Below are 23,955 nucleotides of genomic sequence, written 5' to 3'. Positions count from 1 at the left end.
TAACATAATTCATGAGTTGATCACTCAAATCATCAAACCTGGGTTACAATATAACTGAATGTTGATGTACTGTATGTTTACTACATTGTACAATCATATGCGGTCATAATTTATTGATGGTTTAATTCAACGGGATAGAAATTACCTCATTTCGTATGCTATGCAAAAGAGATGGGTTTTCACCAACTGTTTGAAGATGTCAATAGAATTGGCATTCTTCATTGATTGTGGAAGAGCATTCATAAGGAAGGAGCTGTGCAAGAGAATGACCGGTCAGCAAAAATATGTCTGTGTTCTTGGTTGGAATAGTTGAGGCGAAAATATAGATGAATGACGAATATTTCTGGGAATGTTCTGGAAGAAGACGAGTGATGGAAGATATTGCGGTGATTGTTTATGGATGGCTTTGTAGGTGAGGGTGAGGATCTTGAATTCTATGCGTTGTTTAACCTGAAGCTAATGTAATGAAACAAGATTGAGATGATTGGATCATATTTGCATTTTTCGTGCCGCGGCTTTAGCCAGCAATGTCCCAAGAGGACATACTCATTAAGAAGCTTTATCATCGCGGTAGCTATAGTTCTAAGGCCGACAGTTTTGGGGATTTGTAAACTCGACTATAATTTATAGGTCCCAGTTGCTGGACCCAAAAAACATCTGGGGAAAAGAGAGTCTATGAGGGCTCACGATTGAACAAATTTGGATTCTCGCCCTTTGATTGGTTGACGCGAATCAACAGACTGAAGAATTTTCTCACTTGTACCACCGTGAAGTCACGGTACATGTCATGGTAACAAAACCATATTTTCTATAAATTATTAATATATCTGAAGAAAGAACAATGATTAATTTTAAAATTTTGAGCGGCGTTTTTTGTAAGAAATATTTCTTGTTTAGAATGACATATTTCATATGTATAATACGTATCCTACTCGGTTTACAGAAAAATCAAAGCACTGACTGCAATACTAACAACATATTTAAAGACTTGGGGAAAATCTAAAAGCTCATAACTGCGCCTCCTCACCTCTGGCCTCGAAAATAAATAGTGTTGAATTTAGACTTTGTTTTTTAATTCCATACAGAGCTCTCAAAACTGAACATCTCTTGTTTTTATATATTGACATGAAATTTCAACAAATCCTTGTCAAGACCACCTGTGCCTTAGACAATTACAAAGTGATTAAAATAGTTTATGCTAACAAAACAAAACATCAGATACAGTAGGAATGAGTTCTTAAAGATGGAAAAAATGGACTAATGTTTTGTAGCGTTTAAAAAACATGCAATTTCAAAATGATTTTTGTATTTCAAAGGAGACATTTTAATGAACAAAGTAATATAAAACAGATTCCTAAAAATGTTGTTTTATATTATTAGCAAAAATAATATGGTTTATTACCTGTGATGTTTTCACTCCTGCAGGGTGAAATAACTATTCAATCATCTCTTTCGACTGAGGTAATTTACACAAAATAGAAATGTTTATTATAATTCCAATGATTTTATCAAACTCAAATTTTTGTAATCGTATTCATTTTATATACATTTATTTCACGAGGTAACAACGGTTAAAGGTACATTTGGAACCTGGCCACGATGTAGACAGCAGTTGGGCGACCACCGAGTTGTATCAGAGTAAGTTCTTTAATTTTGCTTCATAGAGCAAGGTGGTATAAACTGTTTTCTCATGCAGCCAATTATTTAATTTCCAGGGTTAGGTAATATTAGTAACGACTTGAATTATTTTCTTGAAATAAATGTGTTATTTGTATAAAAACTGTCGTCGCCCATGCTTCACACTCATAAACTCATCACCATAGTTCACTATCATTTAAAACTATTAGGAAATAATCACTTCTTTTTTATAGATCATATCAAATGCCAACTGAAGATGAAAAACAGAAGTTCAGGAACTTTCTCAAAGAGTTTACTGATGAACCACCACTGGCTGCGTTTCCTTCTATTTGATACATTAAACATTGCATGTCTATCCCGCAAAGACATTTCTTGTCTTCACACAAGAAGTAAAATTTCATATGGCAATGTGAGTATTCTTGAAGAAATTGCCGAAGTAAACTGACCAGCATTTAGCCAGAGTGATTGTAAATACATACAAAGAATGTTACCTAAATCATGCTATGGATCGCAAAGGATTCAATTCAATTCAAAGAACATTTATAACGTCCAAAACAAAAGCAATAATGGCAACAGATAATTTTAGAAAATAGACAAAGTCAGATCCCAGAAAGATGACAATCTTGTGACAGGATTGCCTTTACAAATTAATTAAAAATAGATAATTATGAAAAAAATAAATACAAAATACGTTAATAAATTAATTGAAAAAATGTAGAAATAAAATAGAATATAATACCAGTAGATAATAGTTTGAAGAATAAAGTAAAAATGATGAGCAGAAAAAAGTACAGATGCGGGGCATAGTAACGAATAAGATGACAAAATGAATAAATTAAATCTAGCAAGTCACGGAACATAAAACAACGACCATATCGAACACATCGATTTAGTAACAAGACAAAAGGTGATTTTTAATTTTCTTGGAGAATGAGTAGCAGGTGGCAGCACACGAAATTGAGGGGGGGGGGGGTAAATTGTTAAACATGAGTGGTCCAGAATATCTAATGCTATGTTGAAAATAGTTGGTGTTGTGGTTGAGATATTTATTCTACAATTTATTGTTTTCCAACAATACTTTGATTATCTTCTCGTCTGCTTCCTTGGCAAATACTGTATGTACAGTAAAATTGGCAGGGAATGTCTAAAAATCATACTATTGTAGTATTCATTCACAAAATTTACAGCATTCATTTCGAAAAGAAGATCCCCACTTCAGTTTACAAAAGTATACCTCGAAAAGAAGCCCATCCAAGAGCCCATGGCTTCATTTTGAGGTGTTGAGGTATGTAAATTCAATTGACTTGGTCGGTTCGACAATCATAAACACAAACTCAATTCAAAATAAACTTAATTTATTTAAATAAAACTAAAAAAAACATCATATTCTTGTAATTTTTATAAATACTACAAGCTATTTGTTATCAAAGTTTTTAATATATCAAACACTACTATAATGTATATACTATATACAGAAATATATCATATAAAGCTTGACTGAATCAGTCAAACTTTATCACATAATGCTGAGTATAAAGATACTTTTGTTGTGCATTTCAAATATCAAATTGAGATGATTTTAATGTGGATTTGAATAAAGGTGGCATAAGCCGCAAAAGATAAAACATGTAGATTGGACTGCAGTCACCCAGGTTGTATTTCTTCTAATCTGAATCCACCACTCCTATTGAACTTTAATATAATTAATTAAATATTTGTATTAAAAGCATTTTATTAGTTTTGTTTAACCATAACCCATAAACACATTTCTGTATAATATTGTTAGCATCCAAGTAAAGGCTTTGAAAATGGCCTTACAACTAGGTATTGCCTTTCTAATCGATATTAATTTATCTTTAGTAATAGTAACCCTACTTTTAATACACAAATAAATCATACTCGGCCATTTTAAATATCCTGAGAAGAGGAAGAACAAGTCACATTTAGCTCCGACATTTCAAAATCAATTTGCACCCATTCCCAGTTTCCAATACTTGGTGTTAAATTAGTCCATATACACGTTTGGATTTACTCTATTACGCTATTTTCCAATTCGTTGAACCATCCATTCTTGTTGACATAAAGGACACCTGTTATTTTGCTTCACCCACAGTGACATACAACAGTTATGAAAAGAATGATTGCATTCACCCCATACAACTGAAAGAAAGACATTATTTGATTGTACTCTACAGTACATTCAGAAATCAGTTTATTCATAATGGTGGTAACTGAGTATTTAAAAACAAATCTTGTTTTTATACTGAAGAAGACAGATTAAAGATATACTGCTCCAAATGTGAAAGATTATTAATTTAAATAACATTTTTATCAGGGCAAAATAAAAATGATTTTAGGTAGATCAATGGTTTATTTTGAATCCATTTTTAAAATGTTGGTCAAAGTGAAATATTATGTACAGTACATCAAAAATGGCATATTTTACAAAGGGACAAATATCTTTAAAAATTAAATTATAATTAAATTGATCTTACCTACACATTCCTCTTGCTTGTTTTCCGTTTGACATCTCAGACATGCATCTAAGTTACAGAAAGTATTTTTGTTTACATTTACAATTGTTTTGAATTGACTGGGTGACAAAACATAACATTTTGTCTAACAATAGTACAGTGTATTCATTTATTATATAAAACAATAAATCAATCAATCAAATATTTACTAATCATTCAAATATAATATTTTCAGTTTCTGATCTTTAAAGATATTTTCCTCCATAAACATAAAAAAATTTAAATTAATACTTTGAATAGGCCATTTCGCAATAAAGTAAATCACTTCCAGTCAATTTGAATATTTTTTTACAGTTTTTCAGTTAAGTAATTTCTTTTTTTTTCGATCCAATTTTTGATCAAACTGAATAACTATTATGTGACAATCATTAAAATGGCCAGGCATATTTAAAAAAAAACATTAAAAGGGGACAATATATCTTTAACAATTGAATAAATGATCAACAAATTCCGTTAAGAAAAAATATGTATTGTGCAAGCCTTAAAAACAGGTCACATATTATTTGTTAAAAATAATTAAAAAAAAAAGAAAACTAGTAAAGCAAAACAAGTAAAAAATGGCATGCATGTACAGAAATAATAGTCTTTTTTTTAGACTTATCTAAGAGGGGTCCAATGAGATGAGATGGATTGGGCCTAAAAAAATGGTGAGAAAAGGAGGTAGTCTCTAGTAATACTCAGTTGTCTTGTATTTGCCTCATTTGAATACACACGCTAGACTGAATCAACACTCATCATTATTTTTTTTCCTCCAAGTACTAGCCTAGGCCTAGAGTGTAGACTGCGTTAAAAAAAATTGTTGTGCCATAATATTTTTTTTGGAATTTGTATTAAGGCTAGGCCTAGAAAGTTTAATTATTCTAATCACGTTATTTTTAGCAGCCTGGCCGTAGAGGCTAGGCCTATTTTATTTTTATCGATTCACAACAACCATATGATTTTACTTTTTAGTTAGGCCTAGCCTACAGTAGTAAGTAGGCCATAGGTAGCTAGAGAGACTCTAGGCCTATACTAGCTATGCCTAGTAGTAGAGGCTAGTCTAGGCCTACTAGCTCCTAGCTAGCCTACTACTAGAGGGTGTTCCTACTAGAGTAGGGCTCCTACCTAGTAGTAGTAGTAAGGCTCTATTAATTAGTTTAGGGATAGGCCTAGCTAGGTCTAGTAGAGCCTACCGCCCTAGCTAGCTACCCTACCCTACTAGCTTAGGGAGGCCTAGACTAGTAGCGATGGGGCGACTTGACTAGCATCCAGTTAGGCTAGGAGGCCTAGCCTAGCTAGCTAGGCCTAGTAGGCTAGAGGGCCTAGTCTAGCTAGCCTCTATAATAGGCGGCCTAGCCTACTTCTTTTCTTACCCATAACTTGAACTCGACAAATTGCACATGTATCACATTCTACGTCCCAACTCCACATTGCAACTATATTCCATTTCTTTAGAGTGAACATTCTGTCTTGTTTATGTTGTTCTGAAGATGACATACTTGTTTGGTCAATTGAAGTGCTAGACCTAGAGTTTCTGTTTTCTTTCGAAGTACGTCGCCTGGTATATTTCATCTGTGCCGCCGCCGCCCTGTTGTTGCCGGTCGGTTGTTAAAAAATATTTTGATTTCCGGCTTACACGCCCTCTACGGTCAGCAAATGAAGCAAACTGTTTTAAATTTTATAACGGAAATGATATGATAGATGTCCTATTTCACATGTAAATACATTTTTATAAAATTAATAAAAATTGTATTCAATATTCAAATAAAAATAAAATATGTTTTCATAAGTTTTTAGTATTAAACTTAGGCCTATACAAAATAATAATAACATTCTCTAGGCTAGGCCTACTTCTATCTATGGAGCGCCATTTGTGCCCTCCAGCCAGACAGTCTTTGTGTGTTTTGTTGCGGCGTTGCCTGACGACGACAGACGTCTAGCCTAGTTGCGAAAAAGAAACAAAAAGTCATATTGCTGCTTCTTTTAACTTTAAGCATGGTAAAATATACGGACAATTATCCTAATTTATTTTCAGTTGTTAGGCCTAGGCTAGTAGGCTAGGCCATAGCGGGAACCGGCATTCTTTAGAGAGAAAAGTAGCCTAGCTAGGCCTATAGGCCTAGTATGCCTCTAGCTAGACTAGCCTAGTAGCCTGTAGGCCTAGCCCTATAGATAGGCCTATAGAATAAGGATTAGGCCAACTTCGGCCACAGACAATAATACTACCATATCTATGGAACGCCCATAGTGCCATTGATAGGGGAAAATGAGACACGACAATGTAATACAGGATTATCGATTTCATTGTGTTTTACTTTAGTTTTTACACAGGAAAACACGGACACGGACAAACTTGGCAATTAAAAATTAATAATGGAAATAAAATACGAACACGTATTTTGTAGCTACAGTAGGTGGCATGATGAGATAAGAAACGAATATTTCAGAATTAGGCCTAAGTGATACTAATTGTATGCACCAGGGTACAATAGAAATGATTTATAATATAAGAAACAAAGATTTACTAAAGTGATAATTAAATGTTTTCAGTAAAGAATTATTAACGTCATGTACATTTTTCCTGATATTCCTCTTTGTTCCTTAGGTCACCTAAGCAATGGAAGGAAAAACGTTTTAATTAAATTTCTTCTTTTTTTTTCTTAGAATTTCTTCTTTCATAGCCAAACTATTAATACGTCTGTACTAAGAGAGTATTTAACTGTGTCACTGACAGTTGAATTTGTTTTTCGCCAAGACGTCAAGCAAACTAATAAAATACAATTTACTCCATGTCCATGATACAACTAAACTGGAAACAACAAATCTAATAAATGCAAATTGTAGTGGAATAACGTTAAGAATGATAACACTGTAATGTGTAGTAATAGGCCTAGTCATAAAAATACTATACAACAAAGCATGAGATGCGATAAGTAATAATTATTAATAGCAAAAACAATATAGGCCTAGCACGGTCTAATGCGTGAATGGCGCGGCATAGAAATATGTTGTGGCCGAAACTGTCTGTGGCCGAAACGGTTATATGCCTAGAATAATAGGCTAGCTAGGGCCAGGCCTAGCGCGCCAGAGGCCAGGGGCCTGAAAAAGTAGGCAGAGGCTAGGCCTCTAGTCTAGGCCTCTAGTCTAGGCCTAATACTAGTGGGAGGGATCCAGTCAATCAAGTCGCCGCATCGCTAGCCTACTACTAGCTAGGCCTAGTAGCTAGGACTAGGCCTACTTGACTTCTCTAAGATAAGACTAAAGTCTAGGCTAGACCTAGCTAGTAGGCGGATGCTAGTCAAGTCGCCCCATACAAAGTCGCCCCTTACACAGTCGCCCCAACGCAAAGTCGCCCCAAAACAAAGTCGTCCCGACACAGTCGCCCCATCGCAAAGTCGCCCCATCGCAAAGTCGCCCCAACACAAAGTCGCCCCATCGCAAAGTCGCCCCAACACAAAGTCGCCCCATCGCAAAGTCGCCCCGAAACGTTAAAATAGTTTACAAGTGCGTAAAATGTCGCAATGATACACAAAATAACACGGAACGTGTAGGCATAAAATGGGAAGCCCCGCCATGTAGTCTCAGGTTACACGATCGGCACGCTCCCCCATCATCAGCGGAGAGGAAGCCCCCGACTAATCACTCCGCGGTCGCACTGAGCTCACCAGAGGGAAACCCCCGTAATTACTCAGCCGTTGTCGCAATATACAACGCACCATCTGAAGATGGGGAAACCCCACCGGAGTTTTACGATGATATCAGTCGGGTCGCGTTTGAAATCGGTCGTGTTTAATTTTGGTCGCGATAAAATGATGTTACGATCTAGATTATTTTTACTTTGGTCGATGAATATTTATTATTATTATTAGGGCTATATTAATAATTGATTTTTTTTTATTTTACAGGTTTATGATGAGAAAGATGTGTGCCTTAAAAATGACAATTTGTAAACATAGTTTAAGATTATAGTATTATTCGGCATAATGTCATTTAACAGTGCATAATTATTTAAATGTGAAATATTTGATAGGGAACGTAGGCTACGTCTGTGTCTTTTATTTTATATGCAACAAATTACGTAAAACAATTTATTTATAAACATTCAGTTTACTATTAGTGTTACAATTAACATTGATTATAAGCCTGGAAAGGCAATCCCATCATTATATCCATTATAAAATTGCATCAAATAACCACTTATGTCGTAAATGATGACGGCGTGCATGTGTGTATTCGTCGTACGTCTGTGTACGTATTATTCCGTGCCTCTTCACTGTCTTGTTTAATTTAAAATTAAATAAACACCCGATATGAGGATATTTATTAGGCATGATAATTAGAATGTTCTACTGTATAACCAAAAGGGTTGAAAAGAATTTCTTCAGTAAAATAATCACTGTACTGTTGAATAAAAGGCGACTCGCAATCTGAAACCAATCGGAGCTGCGCCTTCTGGTATCTGTTTCCTCACAGCTGCTACGTCTTTCTGCTGACCATCGGGGATTCCCCTTTTAAAAAAACACGCACACGATACTCTACGATGGTTTTTCCATGGTCAAAATGTAGCGTTTCAATTTTGCTAAAATACCTGTATGTATAAAACGATCATATCGGCGATGAAATCCTTTTTTTTTTTTAGTATTTTTTATTTCTTCATTTTGAAAAGTCATAATAAAATTAAATAACAACAATAGACACATAACTTGTCAATAAATGCAAAATGATCAATAAAGTAGCCTATAACACTCATTGTCTTACAACGCTGTTATTGTTTTAACTAATCTATACGAAGGCCTACTACACATTTATACATTTATTATATTATCCTAAAAAATGAGCTGGTATCCACGCGTAGGTTGAAGAAAGATTCGTAATTGTGGCTCTGGTAACTAATTTTAAAATCATATTACATTAACATTATAAATCCAGGATAATCTTTTTAGAACTTTCAAACAAGGAACTATTTTTTTAATGATTTTTAAAAAGCACATCACTCCATTAAAACCTGTAAAATAAAAATTAAACCACAAATTATGTATGTATAATAGGAAACATTATAATGTATACGACATTTAGCGCGACCAAAGTAACAAAGTGATCAATGTCAAACGCAACCGATATGATTAAAACAGCGTACTAACTACCAAAATAAAACGTGGGCGACTTTGCGTTGGGGCGACTTTGCGTTGGGGCGACTTTGCGATGGGGCGACTGTGCCGGGGCGACTTTGTATTGGGCGACTTTGCGATGGGGCGACTTTGCGATGGGGCGACTTGACTGGATCCCGACCTAGGCTAGTTAGGCTAGTATTATTAAGGCCTATCTACTACTACTTATCCCTTACTAGGCCCTATACTAGGCCTAGGTAGGCCTATGCATTTAATAAACATCTTCTTTAATAATAATATAATTATGTTTTGTGTCATTTTCAGAGAGACTGGGTGGGGAATAACCTTGCAAAATTTAATTAAACAAAAGCTATGAAAAAATGACAAAATCGTACAAACTCAATGATAAAACCGTAGCCTACATTTACTTAGATTTACAGAATCTATAATAAGCATATTTTGATTTTAGTCTTTCGATTTTTGATCCAGAAACCATGGCAACACGTCTCCTCACATTGATTGTGAATGCGTTAATCATATTAATAGATAATAATATGATATTTTAAGAATATTGATAATATTAGGGACTTACTGTAATTAGTATACTTAAAACAAGCTCACAATAACGATTCACTATCTATTCCGTAAAATTACTGCAGTCTAGTTATAAAATAACGTTTTTTTTTACAATCACTTAAGTAATTAACTTAAGTGACGAAAATGCGTAAGCAATGTTATAGGTAAAATCATGCTTTGTTGTTTTTGAAAATCGAAAGACAAAAACGAAATGTGTTTATAGATTTTGTAAGTAAAGGGCGACATTAAAAAAAAATTATACAAATTTGTTTTCGGTATTTAAATTTGTTTATTTTGTTTTCAATTTTTTGTTTTTGGTTGGTTTCGGTTGTTTTTTCGGTAATTAGACTGACCCGGCAAATGTATGAATAATGAAAGTTTTCAATCAACATTGGTAATAACAATAAAATAAAACTTGATAAATAACACAAAAAAATGTATATTAAAAACCATCTGGTTTGGTCTAAACTTTTGGCCTACAAAGTGGGATGTTTTTGCCCAAAAGTGGGCTGAATCATCCCAGATTTGTTATACTCTGTCATACGGTAAGTAAATAAAAATACAATTTGTTTCAGGCCAATCAAGAGCATCATCGATACTCGTTCACTGCTGAATGGTATGACTCAAATGCTTCTCTTGTACGTAAATACCAACTTCTTTTCTATGACGCAGATAACACTGTTGAAATGGTAAGTTTGGGAAAACTAAAATTGTCTACTGTTATACTACTTTTCCTTAATTTAAAAATACAGTAAGTATGTGGCTCTTATTAAGACCATTGCCTTTCAAACATTACTATGCACACAAAAATGAACGGTTAAAAAATGCTAGGAAACACCAATATATTATTATAGACCATGTAGAAAGGTAGAACATGCTGTACTAGTGTTAGAAACATATATAAGAAACAATCTTGATTTCCTCCCTGCTGCAGACAAATATTGTCCAGTAAAAGAATGCTCATGATGTTATAATCGTAAACTAAAAATGTATCCTCATACCCAAACCAGTCTACATGTATGCCCCTTGATCTTGTGCAGCTCCAAAATTACTTACCCACCCTACACACATAAACTTTCTTTATTATTATAATTCAGTTACTGTAACTTTCCAACACTGTTTTTGTTATTTTGTAGCGAGTGTAATTTGCTATTTCAGTGTGTGAATAATTTGGTTGCTTGTATATGAACTGTATACTGTATGGTTGTATTATCTATTATCCATTCTATTGTACCACTCATAAATCCATTTTTTTTTTTAGTATGACATTAAAAACCGGAGGTTGTTTCTCAAGCGTTCTAAGTGTGACTCTTTACGTTATGAAGACTTGTACATTGGAAGTATGATAAATATACATTCCAGACAGCTAACGATTGTTGACTACGCTGACGAATTCACGCGCAAGCAGTTAAGTCAACGCAAACAAAGGTGAATTTTATTCATTTCTATACAGTTACATACAGTTATGTTTTGATCTTATTAGATCTTGGCAGTGTAGCTCAGGTTTTGAACTAAATATAACTAGATTTGAACTCGTCACTACGGACGAGTTAGGTTATCCGCAGAGCAAACGCCATGTGCACGTCATACGTTAGAATATTGCGCAGAGAAAAACGATTATGCCATTGAAAAAATGTTAGTGTGCTCTCTATTTTGTGTCACGTCTAAGTATATACAGTTTACACTATATATTGTATACGTACTACATACAGTGAAGAATAGGTGAAAATAAGTGGCCCAAGTTATTGACGCTTTTGGACATGATGACGTCATCACAATTTTAAAAACGGTATATCATGAGAAAGATAATTGATCGGCCTAGACAATATAAAAAAATGGGGGAAATGGAATACGGATAAGTGGAGATGATATATTCAAGTAGCCATACGATGACGTCACTATGTCCAGTTAGCCATATCGATGCATGATTCTATATCTACAACTCTTCAACTTCCATAATATGTAATAAAAAATAAACTTCACCATGTAGTTTAGAATTTATGACTGTTTAAAAAAAGGCATAATTTTGACGAATTTTTGAACTTTTTCATCAAAAACGCATGCAAATTATGCAATTCCACGTGCTCGTATGACGTAATTTTAAGTCGAAATTGTTTAAAAGTTGGTAAAATTACTAGAAAAGGCTGGAAAAACATAAATCACGCGAAAGAAATATATTTTTGCGCTACATGTGCACACGCGCGTAAAATAATTGCGCGTGCGTGGGAATTTTTGAAATGCTCAAAATGACATGAAACGCGTAGAAAGTTGATTAAAAGTTGATTTTTCGCATTTTGAAATTTTAAACGCGTGTGCGCGCGTAACTTTCTGTGAAACATGCCATTTTTAATCCATAGAAAGTTTGCCATTGATATGACTTAAATTTTCACCAAGTGTCAATTCAAAATGACTTGGTTTTTAATCTATGATCAATCATTAAAATTCACAAAATCGCGCGTAACTTAAGCTGTGCGACGCGAAATTCATAAAAAAAGTTTCTTGTACATCTACAGCTACAGGTCAATATTATGACAAGGTTATACAATCATTTGTTAGCCAGAATTAGAGATATGCTTGCAACAAAATTTGTGGAAAGAAAGAAGAATGTAGAAAAAAAATCAACAAAAAAAATCAAAAAAAAAATCCTGACAATAACAAGGGGTTATCCGCCAAGTGCGTATAACCAAAAAGCATGCTTTTATAACATTTACCAATATTTTAGTGTACAATTATTACATTACAGGACATTAGCAATGATAAAACCTGATGCTATTGGAAAAGTTGGTGAGTAGCCATACATAATAAATTAAATTTGTATAAACTGAGATATGTTCAAATGTCAATTTGCTACTAGTTGGGCTTTACCTACTGTTTACTGTTGTAACCATTCAATTGAGTGTTAAATCAATCATTATATTTAAGCTTGATTACAACAATACAACAAATTACAATTTCAAGCATTAAATTAGCCTACAATATGATATATATCAACGCCTTTCACTTTTAAAATAACTAAAAATACACTTATTATGTATGCAAATCAAATCTTTTTTCAATCAACAGTTCAAATTTTGTGTCATCAAATATTGAAAAGCTCTGTTCTTGTAGTAATTTTGCCTTAAACTTGTAGGCTTTTAATAAATCTTTGTTTAACTTACTCAGACTATTTTGCATTGCAGGACCAATTATCGATATAATCTATCAATCTAAGCTTCTTATAAATCAGGCTAAGATGATATCGTTATCTACATCAAATGCACAAGCCTTCTATGCTGAACACAAAGCAAAGCCATTTTATGAGTAAGTACAATAATACCTTTTAAGGTATTAAAATATGTCTGTTGGTCCAAGTTTCTGTTCTGTAACCAGAACCGGTAGTCCTAACTATTCCGCTTTTTGATTTCCAATGAAATGGTTGGATGCCTTTAAATCACTTTTAATTGCTCTGTCTGTGTCTGGCTGTTTCCCCCATAAACGGTGCCTGCTATTGCATTGTCAATTAGTAGTATATTAGGGTACTATAATAATATAATATAAGGGTTAAACGTTTTTACTTCAAAGCATCTTTTTCCATTTCTTGACTAAACTAGTAAACTGGTACGTTTCATGACAAGTGGTCCTGTTGTTGCTATGGAGTTGATGGGAGAAGATGCAATTCAGGCTTGGCGACAAATTCTAGGACCAACAGACAGCAGTGTTGCAAGGAGCGAGGCTCCTGGGAGCATTAGGGCAATGTTTGGCACTGGTAGGTAGTAGTAGACATTTATGTGTGTGTTTCTATTTCAGTCAACATTTTTTTTGTTTATGTTGAGACTAAATTACAAACCAAAAGGTGTATGGCATTGTTAAAAGAAAGATAAGTTGAACATACTGTAATGTTAGAAGTCCCTTTGATTGGGTTGCAGTGATGGGCATCCACACACTCTGCATCTTCCAGACAAAAATCCTTCTTTCCATTATGGATGAAACTTGTAAATGATGTCCCATGGTAAAACTGTCTCTAATGGTCCGGAGAACTAGCTGAAACATGAAGGTTAGCAGGGCAGTTTGTAGAGCATGAAAAGTAACCCCACCCCTTTGATAGTGCTTTTGTTTTAGTGTGACAAAGAGCAATGGTAAATTAGTGAGTAGTTTTAAATGTCTGGTATTGAAGGTGTTTCAGCATGAAGGGCCATATCAAATTTGATCTCTTTTTTGCACTACTTTTGCGACCTTCTACTACAATAGTACGATACCATGTCATAACTTCTGTTACATAGCCAAGCTAGATAAGTATTATGTATTACATTTCTTTCAGATAATACTCAAAATGCATGTCATGGGTCTGATTCACCAGCTTCTGGTGAAAGAGAAACTGACTTCTTTTTTAGCAAACCACATAAGAATACAGCACAGTTGAAAAACTGTACATGTTGCATCATAAAGCCCACTGCTGTAAAAAATGGTAAGTAGCACTTACTACATTGCTCTACTACAATGAAATAATACTCCAATGAATGTTTATGAGTTGAATGAGGAGAATGTGAGCTCCAGATAACAAGGCATCATTAACTGAATTGCTTATCAAAATGTTAATACCATAGGCTTTATTTGTTGCCCAGAAGCAATTTTTGGTTTTTGATTTTAAATTAAACAGGTCAGGCTGGCGAGATTATGTCTGCAATATGTGATGCAGGCTTTAAGATGTCAGCATTAGAAATGTTCCATTTGGAAAGAGCAAATGCTGAAGAGTTCCTGGAGGTTTACAAAGGAGTGGTTACAGAGTATATGGTAATTATTTATTATTTCTATTATATATATATATAGTGAAAATCTAGATTAGATTTAAATTGAATTTTTTTTTAAATTAGATAGTAAACTGAATCTACTTTTCTGTTAATATTAATTATACAACCATACTGCAACATCACTTGTGATTTTCCTCCTTGTTACATTCTTTTGTGTTACAATTGGTCTTTTTTGGAAGAACAATACACATGTAATATTATACAAATAATGAATGTTATGAGTTGAATGGTGAGAATATTTCATTGGCTAGTGTCAATGATTTACGATAGATGAATTGAATAAAAGTAGATATAAAGTAGTTTGTTTCAAATGTTTGTATACAATGAATGGTGAGAATATTTAATTCATTCATAAAGCCACACAGAAATTGGTTGTAAAAATATCTCTACGTCATAATTTATTTCTATGCCTCTATATACACCCCGGACGATAATTGTTCGAGAGGCGTTTAATCGAGGGAGACATTTATGTATAATCAAATAAACACAATTGATATTAAGAAATTTAGTAAAAATTGTATACAAATGCTTGTACATAAATGTCAATGAATTCTACTACAAATATAAATATGTGTATATATGCATTTGGTGTCGGGGCATTTATTCCAAACAATGTCCTATGGGGGGGGGGGGGGCATTTATTACAGATGGACGTCTATTCGAATGAATATTTGAATGTATTCTTTCGGGGTGTCTAGAAAACTAAGATCTAGAAAACTAAGACCTAAGAATCGATATCTTGGTTTATCCTCTTGGAATTATATTTTTCTCTCATGATTGTATTTTCCCTCAGCACTATAATTAACTCGGAACATCAAATGTTGTATTTCAGCTCTAAGCAGGCAATATCTCTGGCAATATAACTTCTTTTAAAATGTATTGTAGATTTCAATAACTAAAGGTTTTTTTTTTAGGATATGGTTTCAGAGCTGTGTTCAGGCCCATCAATTGTTGTTGAAATCACAGGGTCTACTAGTATGGATCCCAACACAATTCCTGCCACATTTCGAGAATTTGTTGGTCCCTCCGATCCGGAAATTGCTCGACATTTGCGTCCTAAAACTCTCCGTGCCAGATTTGGCAAGAATAAAGTTTTGAATGCAGTTCACTGCACAGACTTATCAGAAGATGGAATGTTAGAAACGGAATACTTCTTTAGAATTTTGAGCTCTTAGAAAGCAAATAATTTTGTCTTATAGCTGATTTGTAACATATTTCTGTTAGCTGATTCGTGGTTGTGTAAATAGATAGTTATTTTAATTAGTCATAATAATCTTTAAATAATAAAAATGATTGGTTTACTACTTGTATTTTAATGTTTGCCGAGTTTGTTCTTGTACAGGTAGAAAATAAAAAATATTTTTAAAATTAGCCTCATATGTGCAATTCTTATCTCAAAAATCCAAGATTAGATGCTGTATAACAATAATTTCAGTGACGGGTCCAGGATTTTGAAATAAAGGAGGAGCCTATAAACAATGTTAAAAGGAATAATGATAAGGATAATGTCCTATATTTGTATCAAACAAACGTGTTTAGTTTAGTTATAAAATTGGTTCAACGATCCTTGTCCATCAGAATATGTCTGAAGTTGGTTACTAGTTCCTAATTCAAATTAAGAGAAAATAACAATACACAGTAAACGACAACGTTTTGGGGCATTTGTTAAATTAAAAAAAAATCGACTTGTGTTGCCTCACAAACATTTAATGTTAAAAACATGAAAAATAAAGAAAAGTAAAATAACACTTTGAATAGGCCATTTTGCAGCTTTAGTAAAGTTATTCAACAAGTTATTTTTAAAAAATCGTTATTTCAATTATAAAAAGACACGGTTAATTTTAACCAAAACCCATTGTTTGACGGACAATTTAGGTATTTTTTGCTTTGAATTACATTTTTTCAGGAAAATAATTTTTGTATCCAGTTTTTGGTCAAAGTGAATAACTATTATGTTAAATTTAAAATGGCATATTTAACAATAAATTTAGGGGCAAAATATATCTTTAACAATCAGATCTTAGAAATTCCATATGAAATTGCTAATGCTTTTAATTCATACTTTTGCTCTGTTTTTAATCTTCCTAATCTCCTTCCATCCACACCACCTGCTTGCAACATCCAATCTCCATCCTTTCCTGCATTGGATAACATTGACTTTACTCTTAAATGTGTTGCTGATGCTCTGTCTACATTCTACTCGTTTGCTTTACCTGTTCCTGATCACTTTTCGCCTTGACTTTTAAAGCTATTTCTTTACCCTCTGTATTGTTTTCTCGCAATCATGGAAACTCTTGCTGAAACATGCTGTTCCACTTTTTAAATCTGGCGGTGCCTCCACTTTGTTTAACTATAGCTCATACTTCAATCATCTGCAAGTGTCTGGAGAAAATTGTAAAAAAACCATCTCCTCATATTTATCGAAGTTTTTACTACTAGAGGGTGAGCTCGCTTCGCTCGCTCCCCCTCTAGGAAGTGTAGACGATGGTTCTCGGAATGATAATGTTCTCCTTATACGTTTTCTGTCGGTTACCATTATTGAAAATGCTTGACATTCGTAAAACTAAACTACTTTGTTTCACAGTGTTTTAGATGATTAATAACATTTTAAAGTATAGTTTTTATTGTTTGGAGGGCCCTTTGGGGAGGCGGAGGTCAATTGAGGGAGGTGCTTATTCGAGGGATATATGTTAAATTTTTTAGTTTTAATAATATGGTAACATTTATAATCAAATGAAATCCTCTAATACAGTAGATATGAAAAGTGGTAAAAAAGAATAACAAATGTGAGTGGGGGGGGGGGGGTTATTATTCAAAGTGATGTTTTATTGGAGAGGCGTTTATTCAAATGAATACCATCCTAATAATTATTAATACATTATTTAATTTAATCATCTTTTGAAACTGCCGTAACAGAGTGGGCCCCAAGAAAGAAGACATTACGGCTTGCAACATGGGCAGACATCTCGGTCCTAACGGGACACAGGAAGATAGCCTACAGTTATTCCTGCAATCTTCCTCAATAAAACTCAGCTATCGGGATTTCACTCGTAAAATGTCTTATCATCAAATCTCCCTATGTAATTTTTTAATACTATTCCCCACAATATATTCTGATTCTTTATGACGTATATTAAATTTGATCTTTATTAATTTGCAGTATAATTTAACTACTGTACCTTCACACACGCGTGGTATGTTTTAAAATAAACAAAAAACTGAAATGGCTATGACTAATGGCCAACTTAAGCTGCACTCCTACTATCTGATTTTTTTTCTTCTTCCAAAGGGACACTGTATTGATTGATGGAAAGTGCCTGTTTCCAGTCACCTTTAGGGTCAAATCTATTATTTTAACTGCTCCCTTGTGTTTAAATGAGAGAAAATATTTGAAACCAGGTCGTTGTAAGGTGAACTTATCTTAAACCCGGAAATTACTTTGACCGGGAAGAATTGAAATTGAGAGGAAAATCCAATGTTGAAATCATAAATGTTGTTAAAAAACTCTTTATAATATCTTCCTAAGATATAAATATGGAACAATAGCGTCGGCGTGCACACTAATGTTATCAAATCTACGTTTCGCGGTACATCTCGGATAGATAAGGTAGGTATCCAAGGCGGAGATTTGTAGAGAAGTTTTTGCATTGTGCTCGCCTATGTCAGAATTAACCATAATTTATATATAGATTGTACCCAGGCCAGCATGGTTTTGTAAAAAGTAAATCTTGTGCTACTCTTCTAACCAATATTTCTCATAGCTGGTCCTCTCAACTCTTGACAAGCCACAACCTTCCAACTCTTGACAAGCCACAACCTCCCATCATCGATCCCGTATTTTGTAGACATGTCAAATAAAAGGTATTTCACTTCCTCGTGACCTACTTAAGAAACTCCCTCAACAATACACTGTCTTTATAGGGATTTCATTACAGTATACTTTAACCTCCCCGACCATTTTCATTTATGTTTGTTTCCAAATAACATGGCTTCACTTTTTCCCATATGGGAGGATAACTTGTCTATGAGCCATTTATTACAGGCATGAAAATTTTGAACTCGGCTATTAGACATGGATTTTTTCCAGATATTAAAAGAACGCTGACGTCGGCGTATAAAATCAAATTACAATTTATACTTATATTCGTATGGTTAACATATCATATAAATAATAGAGGCCCCAATAGGCTATACTTCCTTGAGACACACCATGAAAAATTCCAAATGGCTTAGCTTCTACCTTATTTATATACTAATTGTTGCCTATTTCAATAATCTATTGGTCCAATTTATTTATTTTTATTTATTTATTCAAGATCAAACAGTGTAAAGAAAAACACAAAAACAGGATCGTAAATGTAAATTTGATTTACATAAAAAAGAACAAGGAACAAACAGATTTATATATTATTAAAAATGACATTAAAAGCAGAAGTATTACAACTAAAAATATCGATGTAAGGAAACATTTGAACTAAACTACTGTATTATTATGAATGAGCAACCCGACAAAAAATACCGTTTTTACAAACATTAACACGAGAAAACTGCACTTTTAAAAGATTATTAATACGAAGTTTACGCACAGGGACACGAAAATGAAATTGAGAGACAAATTTACAATCAAACTTTGAACTTTGGCATTTAAAAAGAAAATCATGTCGGTTTCGTGTGCGTCTAGTAGGCCTACTTGGCAAGAATTTACTGGTGTTGAACCGGCTGCTGGGCCGAGGAACTTTATGAATTTAGTATGAATCCGATCGAATCTTGTGGCATGAATTTGGGATATCAAGTTGTGGATAACAGAACAGAAGTCCAAGGACGGAGTAATTAATGAGGTATAAAGGACAAATTTACCTGGAGGAGAAAGGTATTTGCAATGTCTCCGAGCAGCCGGTTCTGTTCGCTTTTTTAACGATAGATCCACGTGAGTAGAAAAAGTATAAATAATTTTTCATCCACGTTGAACCGGTGCACTTCAACCTTTCCAGCGAATCTTCAGCTCTTTCCAGCGAATTCCATATGCCTTTAGTTTTTCGATGAATATATCATGGTCAACTGGGTCAAATGCATTTTGCAAATCTAAAGTGTAAACCCTGTGTAGGCTATTTACCAATTGACATTTGATTTCTAATACAGTATAATCATTAATATATGGATTAAACAAGAGTCGATAGACAATTTTTAGTCGCGTGCAACTTGACTCTACAGCTCACTATGTCGGTCGGTCGGTTGGTTGGTCGGCGGTTGGTGGGTAAACAGTTGGAGAAATGACACGGTCACGATAAGACGTATTGTGAGCTCCCTGATATCACATTGTTCTTAAACACGTGTATGCTAATCTAATCATGCCGCCCAAGAAAACGACCACCAAATTTGAAGCCTACGTTTATGCTTCTCTCAAGTCTATCATAGAAGGTCAAACTGAAATAAAAACAGAATTAAATCAGGCAATTGAACGCAACTTGCTAAAAATCGAGGTCCTTGAAGAAATGGATAAGGCAAATCAACGTTTTTCATCATAATTCCAGAAGTCTAGTCAAGCATTTCAACGAAATAACGGATTATTTAAGCTTGCTTAACCATAATTTTTCAGCTTTATGCTTCACTGAAACTTTCTTCAATACAATGAAAACCGTTTTTTTCTTTCTATAACATTCCTGGCTACACTCTCTTACATTCTTAAATTATGGAATAAGAGGCCTACCACTTGAACTTTTAAAAAGCTATCTTTCCAATCGCACTCAGTTTACTTCATTCAAATCAGTTTACTCTTCTTCTTTAAGTATTACTTGTGGCGTTCCTCAAGAATCGATTTTAGGTCCCCCTTTGTTCCTGATCTATGTAAACGATTTCCCAAACTCTTCTAAGTTATTAAAATTTGTTCTCTTTGCTGACGATACAAACATTGTTTTTTCTTACCCTGATAAAAGACTTTTATTTAAAATAATGAACACTGAACTAAAAAAGGTTAGTAATTGGTTTAAACTATCACTCAATATTGCAAAGTCAAATTATATAATTTTCTCCTACCGATATAATATTAAAACCAAAAATTATGTAATAATCGATAACAATGTTATATCTCGTGTTAATGAATGTAAATTCTTGGGTGTTACCATTTTTTTTCAATTCAATTCAATTCAAAGCAACATTTATTTTCTCCTTTCATATACAAAATAGATTTCAATGAACAATATATATTTGAACAAAATTTTGAAAGAAGAAGGTACACGCCCAGAAAGATGAAAACACATCTTGTGGAGGACGTACCTATTACAGACACAGACAATGAAAATTTAAAAAAAAATTAATAATAAAAAAAAAAACCCGACCGAGGAAAAGTTAATATTTGGAAAAAAAAAAAAAAAAAAAAAAAATTGGTTGGTTAAAAATGTAAACTATGTAAAAGATATCGTGAACAAATAAGGGAAAATATTAGAACTAGACGAATTTAACCAAAAATATAATTTTAAACCAGACTTCTTATTATATCACCAGATTGTAAATTCAATTCCAAAGCTCTGGAAACAGAAATTAATTGAACAAGGTATAAACACAACTAATGAAGTTGAATCCAAATTACAGACATTCATTTCTGTGAAAACGAGAAATTGTCATTATATCTATAAACACATTATATTAAAAAATGTTGAAGAGCCAATTGGAATTGAATCCAAATGGGAAAAGGAGTTTGACAACAAACTTAATTGGAAAAACCTTTTCTCAAATTTACACGCCTGTACAAATGACACTAAGCTAAACAAGGCCAACAGCCATTAAGTCGCGTGCTACAATGCATAGTGATACCGGACCGACAGACAAACAGACCGACAGACCGACAGACAGACGGACCGACCGACATAGTGAACTATACTGACCGAAATTACTGAACATGTTTAAAAATGTTGAAATGTTTAAAAACATTTATATTTTTTTAATTTACACGTGCGTAGCCTGTCACTTTTGACGTGCTCGTATAACGTAATTTCGAGTTGAAAAGTAAGTCAAGAAAACAGAAATCGGGCAAAAAGAGTGCGCAATAACATTTAACGCGCAGTGCGCGCGCAAAAATCTGCGCACTCATGGCAATTTTGTAAACGCTTAAAATTGCCTGAAACGTACTCTTATTTCATCGAAAATAAATTTTGAAAATTTTAAGCGCGCGTACGCATGCGTTACATGCGCTACGCACGTAATTGTATTGCCATATGATGATTTATGCCCTGAAATTTATGAGTACCAACTTTTATTTAATTGTGATTCATGGTTGGTTAAGATATGATTACAAATGTGATTTCGTTAAATCGTGCGTAGACCGCGTAATTTTTTATTACGCACCGTGAAAACATAACCACATCGATTCCTGGCCATAAGGAATATTCTGTGAAAAATTGACTTAGCTAGATTAAACTGATATCAAGATAAGGTCATAAAGCGATAAAACGCATAGTGATACCGGACCGACAGACAGACAGACAGACCGACAGACAGACCGACAGACAGACAGACAGACCGACCGACGGACATAGTGAACTATAGAGTCGCTTCCACGCGACTAAAAATGTTCAATTTAAATTTATTCATCGTATAATTTATACAAATACAATGCTCTTTAAGATGTCAAAGGTCGATTCACCAATGTGTAGTTTCTGCAAGGAAAAGCAGGAAACACTGCTACATATGTTCTTTGAATGTGATCTGGTAAAGAAAATTTGGGAAAATGTAAAACAATATATGTATCGAAATATCAACAATAACTTAATTATCACCAAAGAAAGTATATGTTTTGGTTTTGGAAAAACACACAGTGATGCAAACATTTTAATTTTAATTACCAAGTGGTACATATTTAGTTGCAAAATCAAAAAACAATTACTTAATTATAATCATTTATTTCACATTTACCAAAAATACAAGGCAACCATATTATTAGCAAAATGATTATTATTAAGTGTATTTTTGCGATACATTATTTTTTTTCTTTAATTTCATTACTCTCTTATTTTTGAGAGAGTATTATATCGTTTTAATAGTTACGTTGCCTTTATATATTAATTTTGTATTATGTATGTGATGAAATGAAATAAAAAAAAAAAAAAAAAATAATAATAATAATATTTGGAAATAAGGTGACTTTTAAGTTTAGATGATTTAAAAAAAATGATTTGCTAGAAACAGAGTTTAAGATGGGGAGTTGCAGTTCGTTCCAAAAAGTGGGTCCGGAATACCTAATGTTGTGTTGAAAGTGGTTGGTTTTATGGGTTGGAATATGTAATTTTGAAGAAATACGGGTATGATGATAATGAATTGAAGAATTTTGAGTGTACATGGAGCAGAGATGTTTGGGAAGGTTAAAATTAATAGAAGAAAAGATGAACGAGCCTTGTTGGGTTAGATTGATATCAGAGACTTTGAGAAGATGGAGCTTTGAAAAAAGATGAGATGAATGAGACAGGGGTGGGGCGCCAGATGGCCTTTTTTTTAAGAGTTTGAAGTTTTTTAATACTGGAAGGATAAGAGTTGCACCAGACAATATTGCAATAGTTAAGATAAGGCAGGATGAGGGAGCAGTAAAGAATACGAAGAATGTTAGGGGGTAAAAAAGGAGAAAGTCTAGTGATGATGCCAAGACTTTTGGAAATTTTATTCTCAACAAAATTGATGTGATTTTTTCATGAAAGTCGACTGTCAAGATGAACTCCTAAAAATGTAGCAGATTGGACTGAGGGAATATCATGATTGTTAATAGAAATGTTATAGTTTGCAGTATCAATGTTTTTAATTTTCTGAGGGGTCCCAAACAGGATGAAGTTACATTTTTTGTGGTTAAGAGAAAGTTTGTTAGCTGAAAAGTATTGAGACATGAGGGTCAGATTGGTATTAACAGTATTAAATAAGGTTTGAATATCAGGGTCAGAGTAATAAACAGTGGTGTCGTCAGCATATAGAAAAAAAGTTAAGAATTGAAGAAGAAAGATAGATAACATTAAGATATAGAATAAATAGGAGGGGGCCAAGAAGAGAGCCTTGGGGAACACCACAAGTAACAGGGTTGAAGTTGGAGACATAATTAGAATACTTGGTACATTGGAAACGATTGGTAAGGTAACTTTTGAAAAGATCATATGCGGGCCCTCTAATTCCATAATGGGATAGTTTAAATAAAAGTATATTGTGGTCTATTGTGTCGAATGCCTTTGACAAATCTATAAAAACGCCGATGGCTAGATGACCACTTTCAAATGCGTCAACAATCTTGTTTGTTAAGTCAATGAGAGCCATGGGTGTGTTGTGACCTTTTCTAAAGCCATATTTTTGTGAAGAATGTCA

At 33.7% G+C, this 23,955-nt stretch overlaps 2 protein-coding genes across 3 annotated transcripts; one reads left to right on the top strand and one right to left on the bottom strand.

The window, feature by feature from the left end:
* Positions 1 to 2,976: 2,976 nt before the first annotated feature.
* On the bottom strand, positions 2,977 to 5,785 carry LOC140048859 (RING-box protein 2-like). The gene is made up of 3 exons (XM_072093661.1): positions 5,525 to 5,785; positions 4,134 to 4,181; positions 2,977 to 3,798 (listed from the first exon to the last, which is right to left on the bottom strand). The coding sequence occupies exons 1-3, from the start codon at positions 5,721 to 5,723 to the stop codon at positions 3,680 to 3,682; spliced, it is 366 nt and encodes a 121-aa protein (XP_071949762.1). The 5' UTR covers positions 5,724 to 5,785; the 3' UTR covers positions 2,977 to 3,679.
* Positions 5,786 to 5,787: 2 nt separating this feature from the next.
* On the top strand, positions 5,788 to 15,982 carry LOC140048857 (nucleoside diphosphate kinase homolog 7-like). 2 transcript variants are annotated; one of them, XM_072093660.1, is made up of 9 exons: positions 5,788 to 5,868; positions 10,411 to 10,524; positions 11,097 to 11,263; positions 12,579 to 12,619; positions 13,015 to 13,135; positions 13,426 to 13,580; positions 14,133 to 14,279; positions 14,472 to 14,605; positions 15,537 to 15,982. In XM_072093660.1, the coding sequence occupies exons 2-9, from the start codon at positions 10,522 to 10,524 to the stop codon at positions 15,795 to 15,797; spliced, it is 1,029 nt and encodes a 342-aa protein (XP_071949761.1). In that variant the 5' UTR covers positions 5,788 to 5,868; positions 10,411 to 10,521; the 3' UTR covers positions 15,798 to 15,982. The 2 variants fall into 2 exon arrangements, with proteins under 2 accessions (XP_071949761.1, XP_071949760.1); XM_072093659.1 differs by lacking the exon at positions 5,788 to 5,868 and adding an exon at positions 6,017 to 6,149.
* The last annotated feature ends 7,973 nt before the right edge of the window (positions 15,983 to 23,955 follow it).

The sequence above is a fragment of the Antedon mediterranea genome, chromosome 5, assembly GCF_964355755.1.
Source record: "Antedon mediterranea chromosome 5, ecAntMedi1.1, whole genome shotgun sequence".
NCBI lineage: Eukaryota > Metazoa > Echinodermata > Crinoidea > Comatulida > Antedonidae > Antedon > Antedon mediterranea.
The sequence above is the reverse complement of the archived record's forward strand: the minus strand, read 5'-3'. Positions and strand labels throughout refer to the sequence as shown.

Excerpts from the sequence above, each read along its gene's own strand:
- LOC140048859 (XM_072093661.1), bottom strand. The coding sequence starts at position 5,723 with ATGAAATATACCAGGCGACGTACTTCGAAAGAAAACAGAAACTCTAGG. Across the intron at positions 4,182-5,524 it reads TTGTCGAGTTCAAGTTATGG|ATGCATGTCTGAGATGTCAA; the intron begins GTAAGAAAAGAA and ends TCTGTAACTTAG. Across the intron at positions 3,799-4,133 it reads CAAGCAAGAGGAATGTGTAG|TTGTATGGGGTGAATGCAAT; the intron begins GTAAGATCAATT and ends TCTTTCTTTCAG.
- LOC140048857 (XM_072093659.1), top strand. Across the intron at positions 11,264-12,578 it reads TTAAGTCAACGCAAACAAAG|GACATTAGCAATGATAAAAC; the intron begins GTGAATTTTATT and ends ATTACATTACAG. Across the intron at positions 14,280-14,471 it reads GCCCACTGCTGTAAAAAATG|GTCAGGCTGGCGAGATTATG; the intron begins GTAAGTAGCACT and ends TAAATTAAACAG.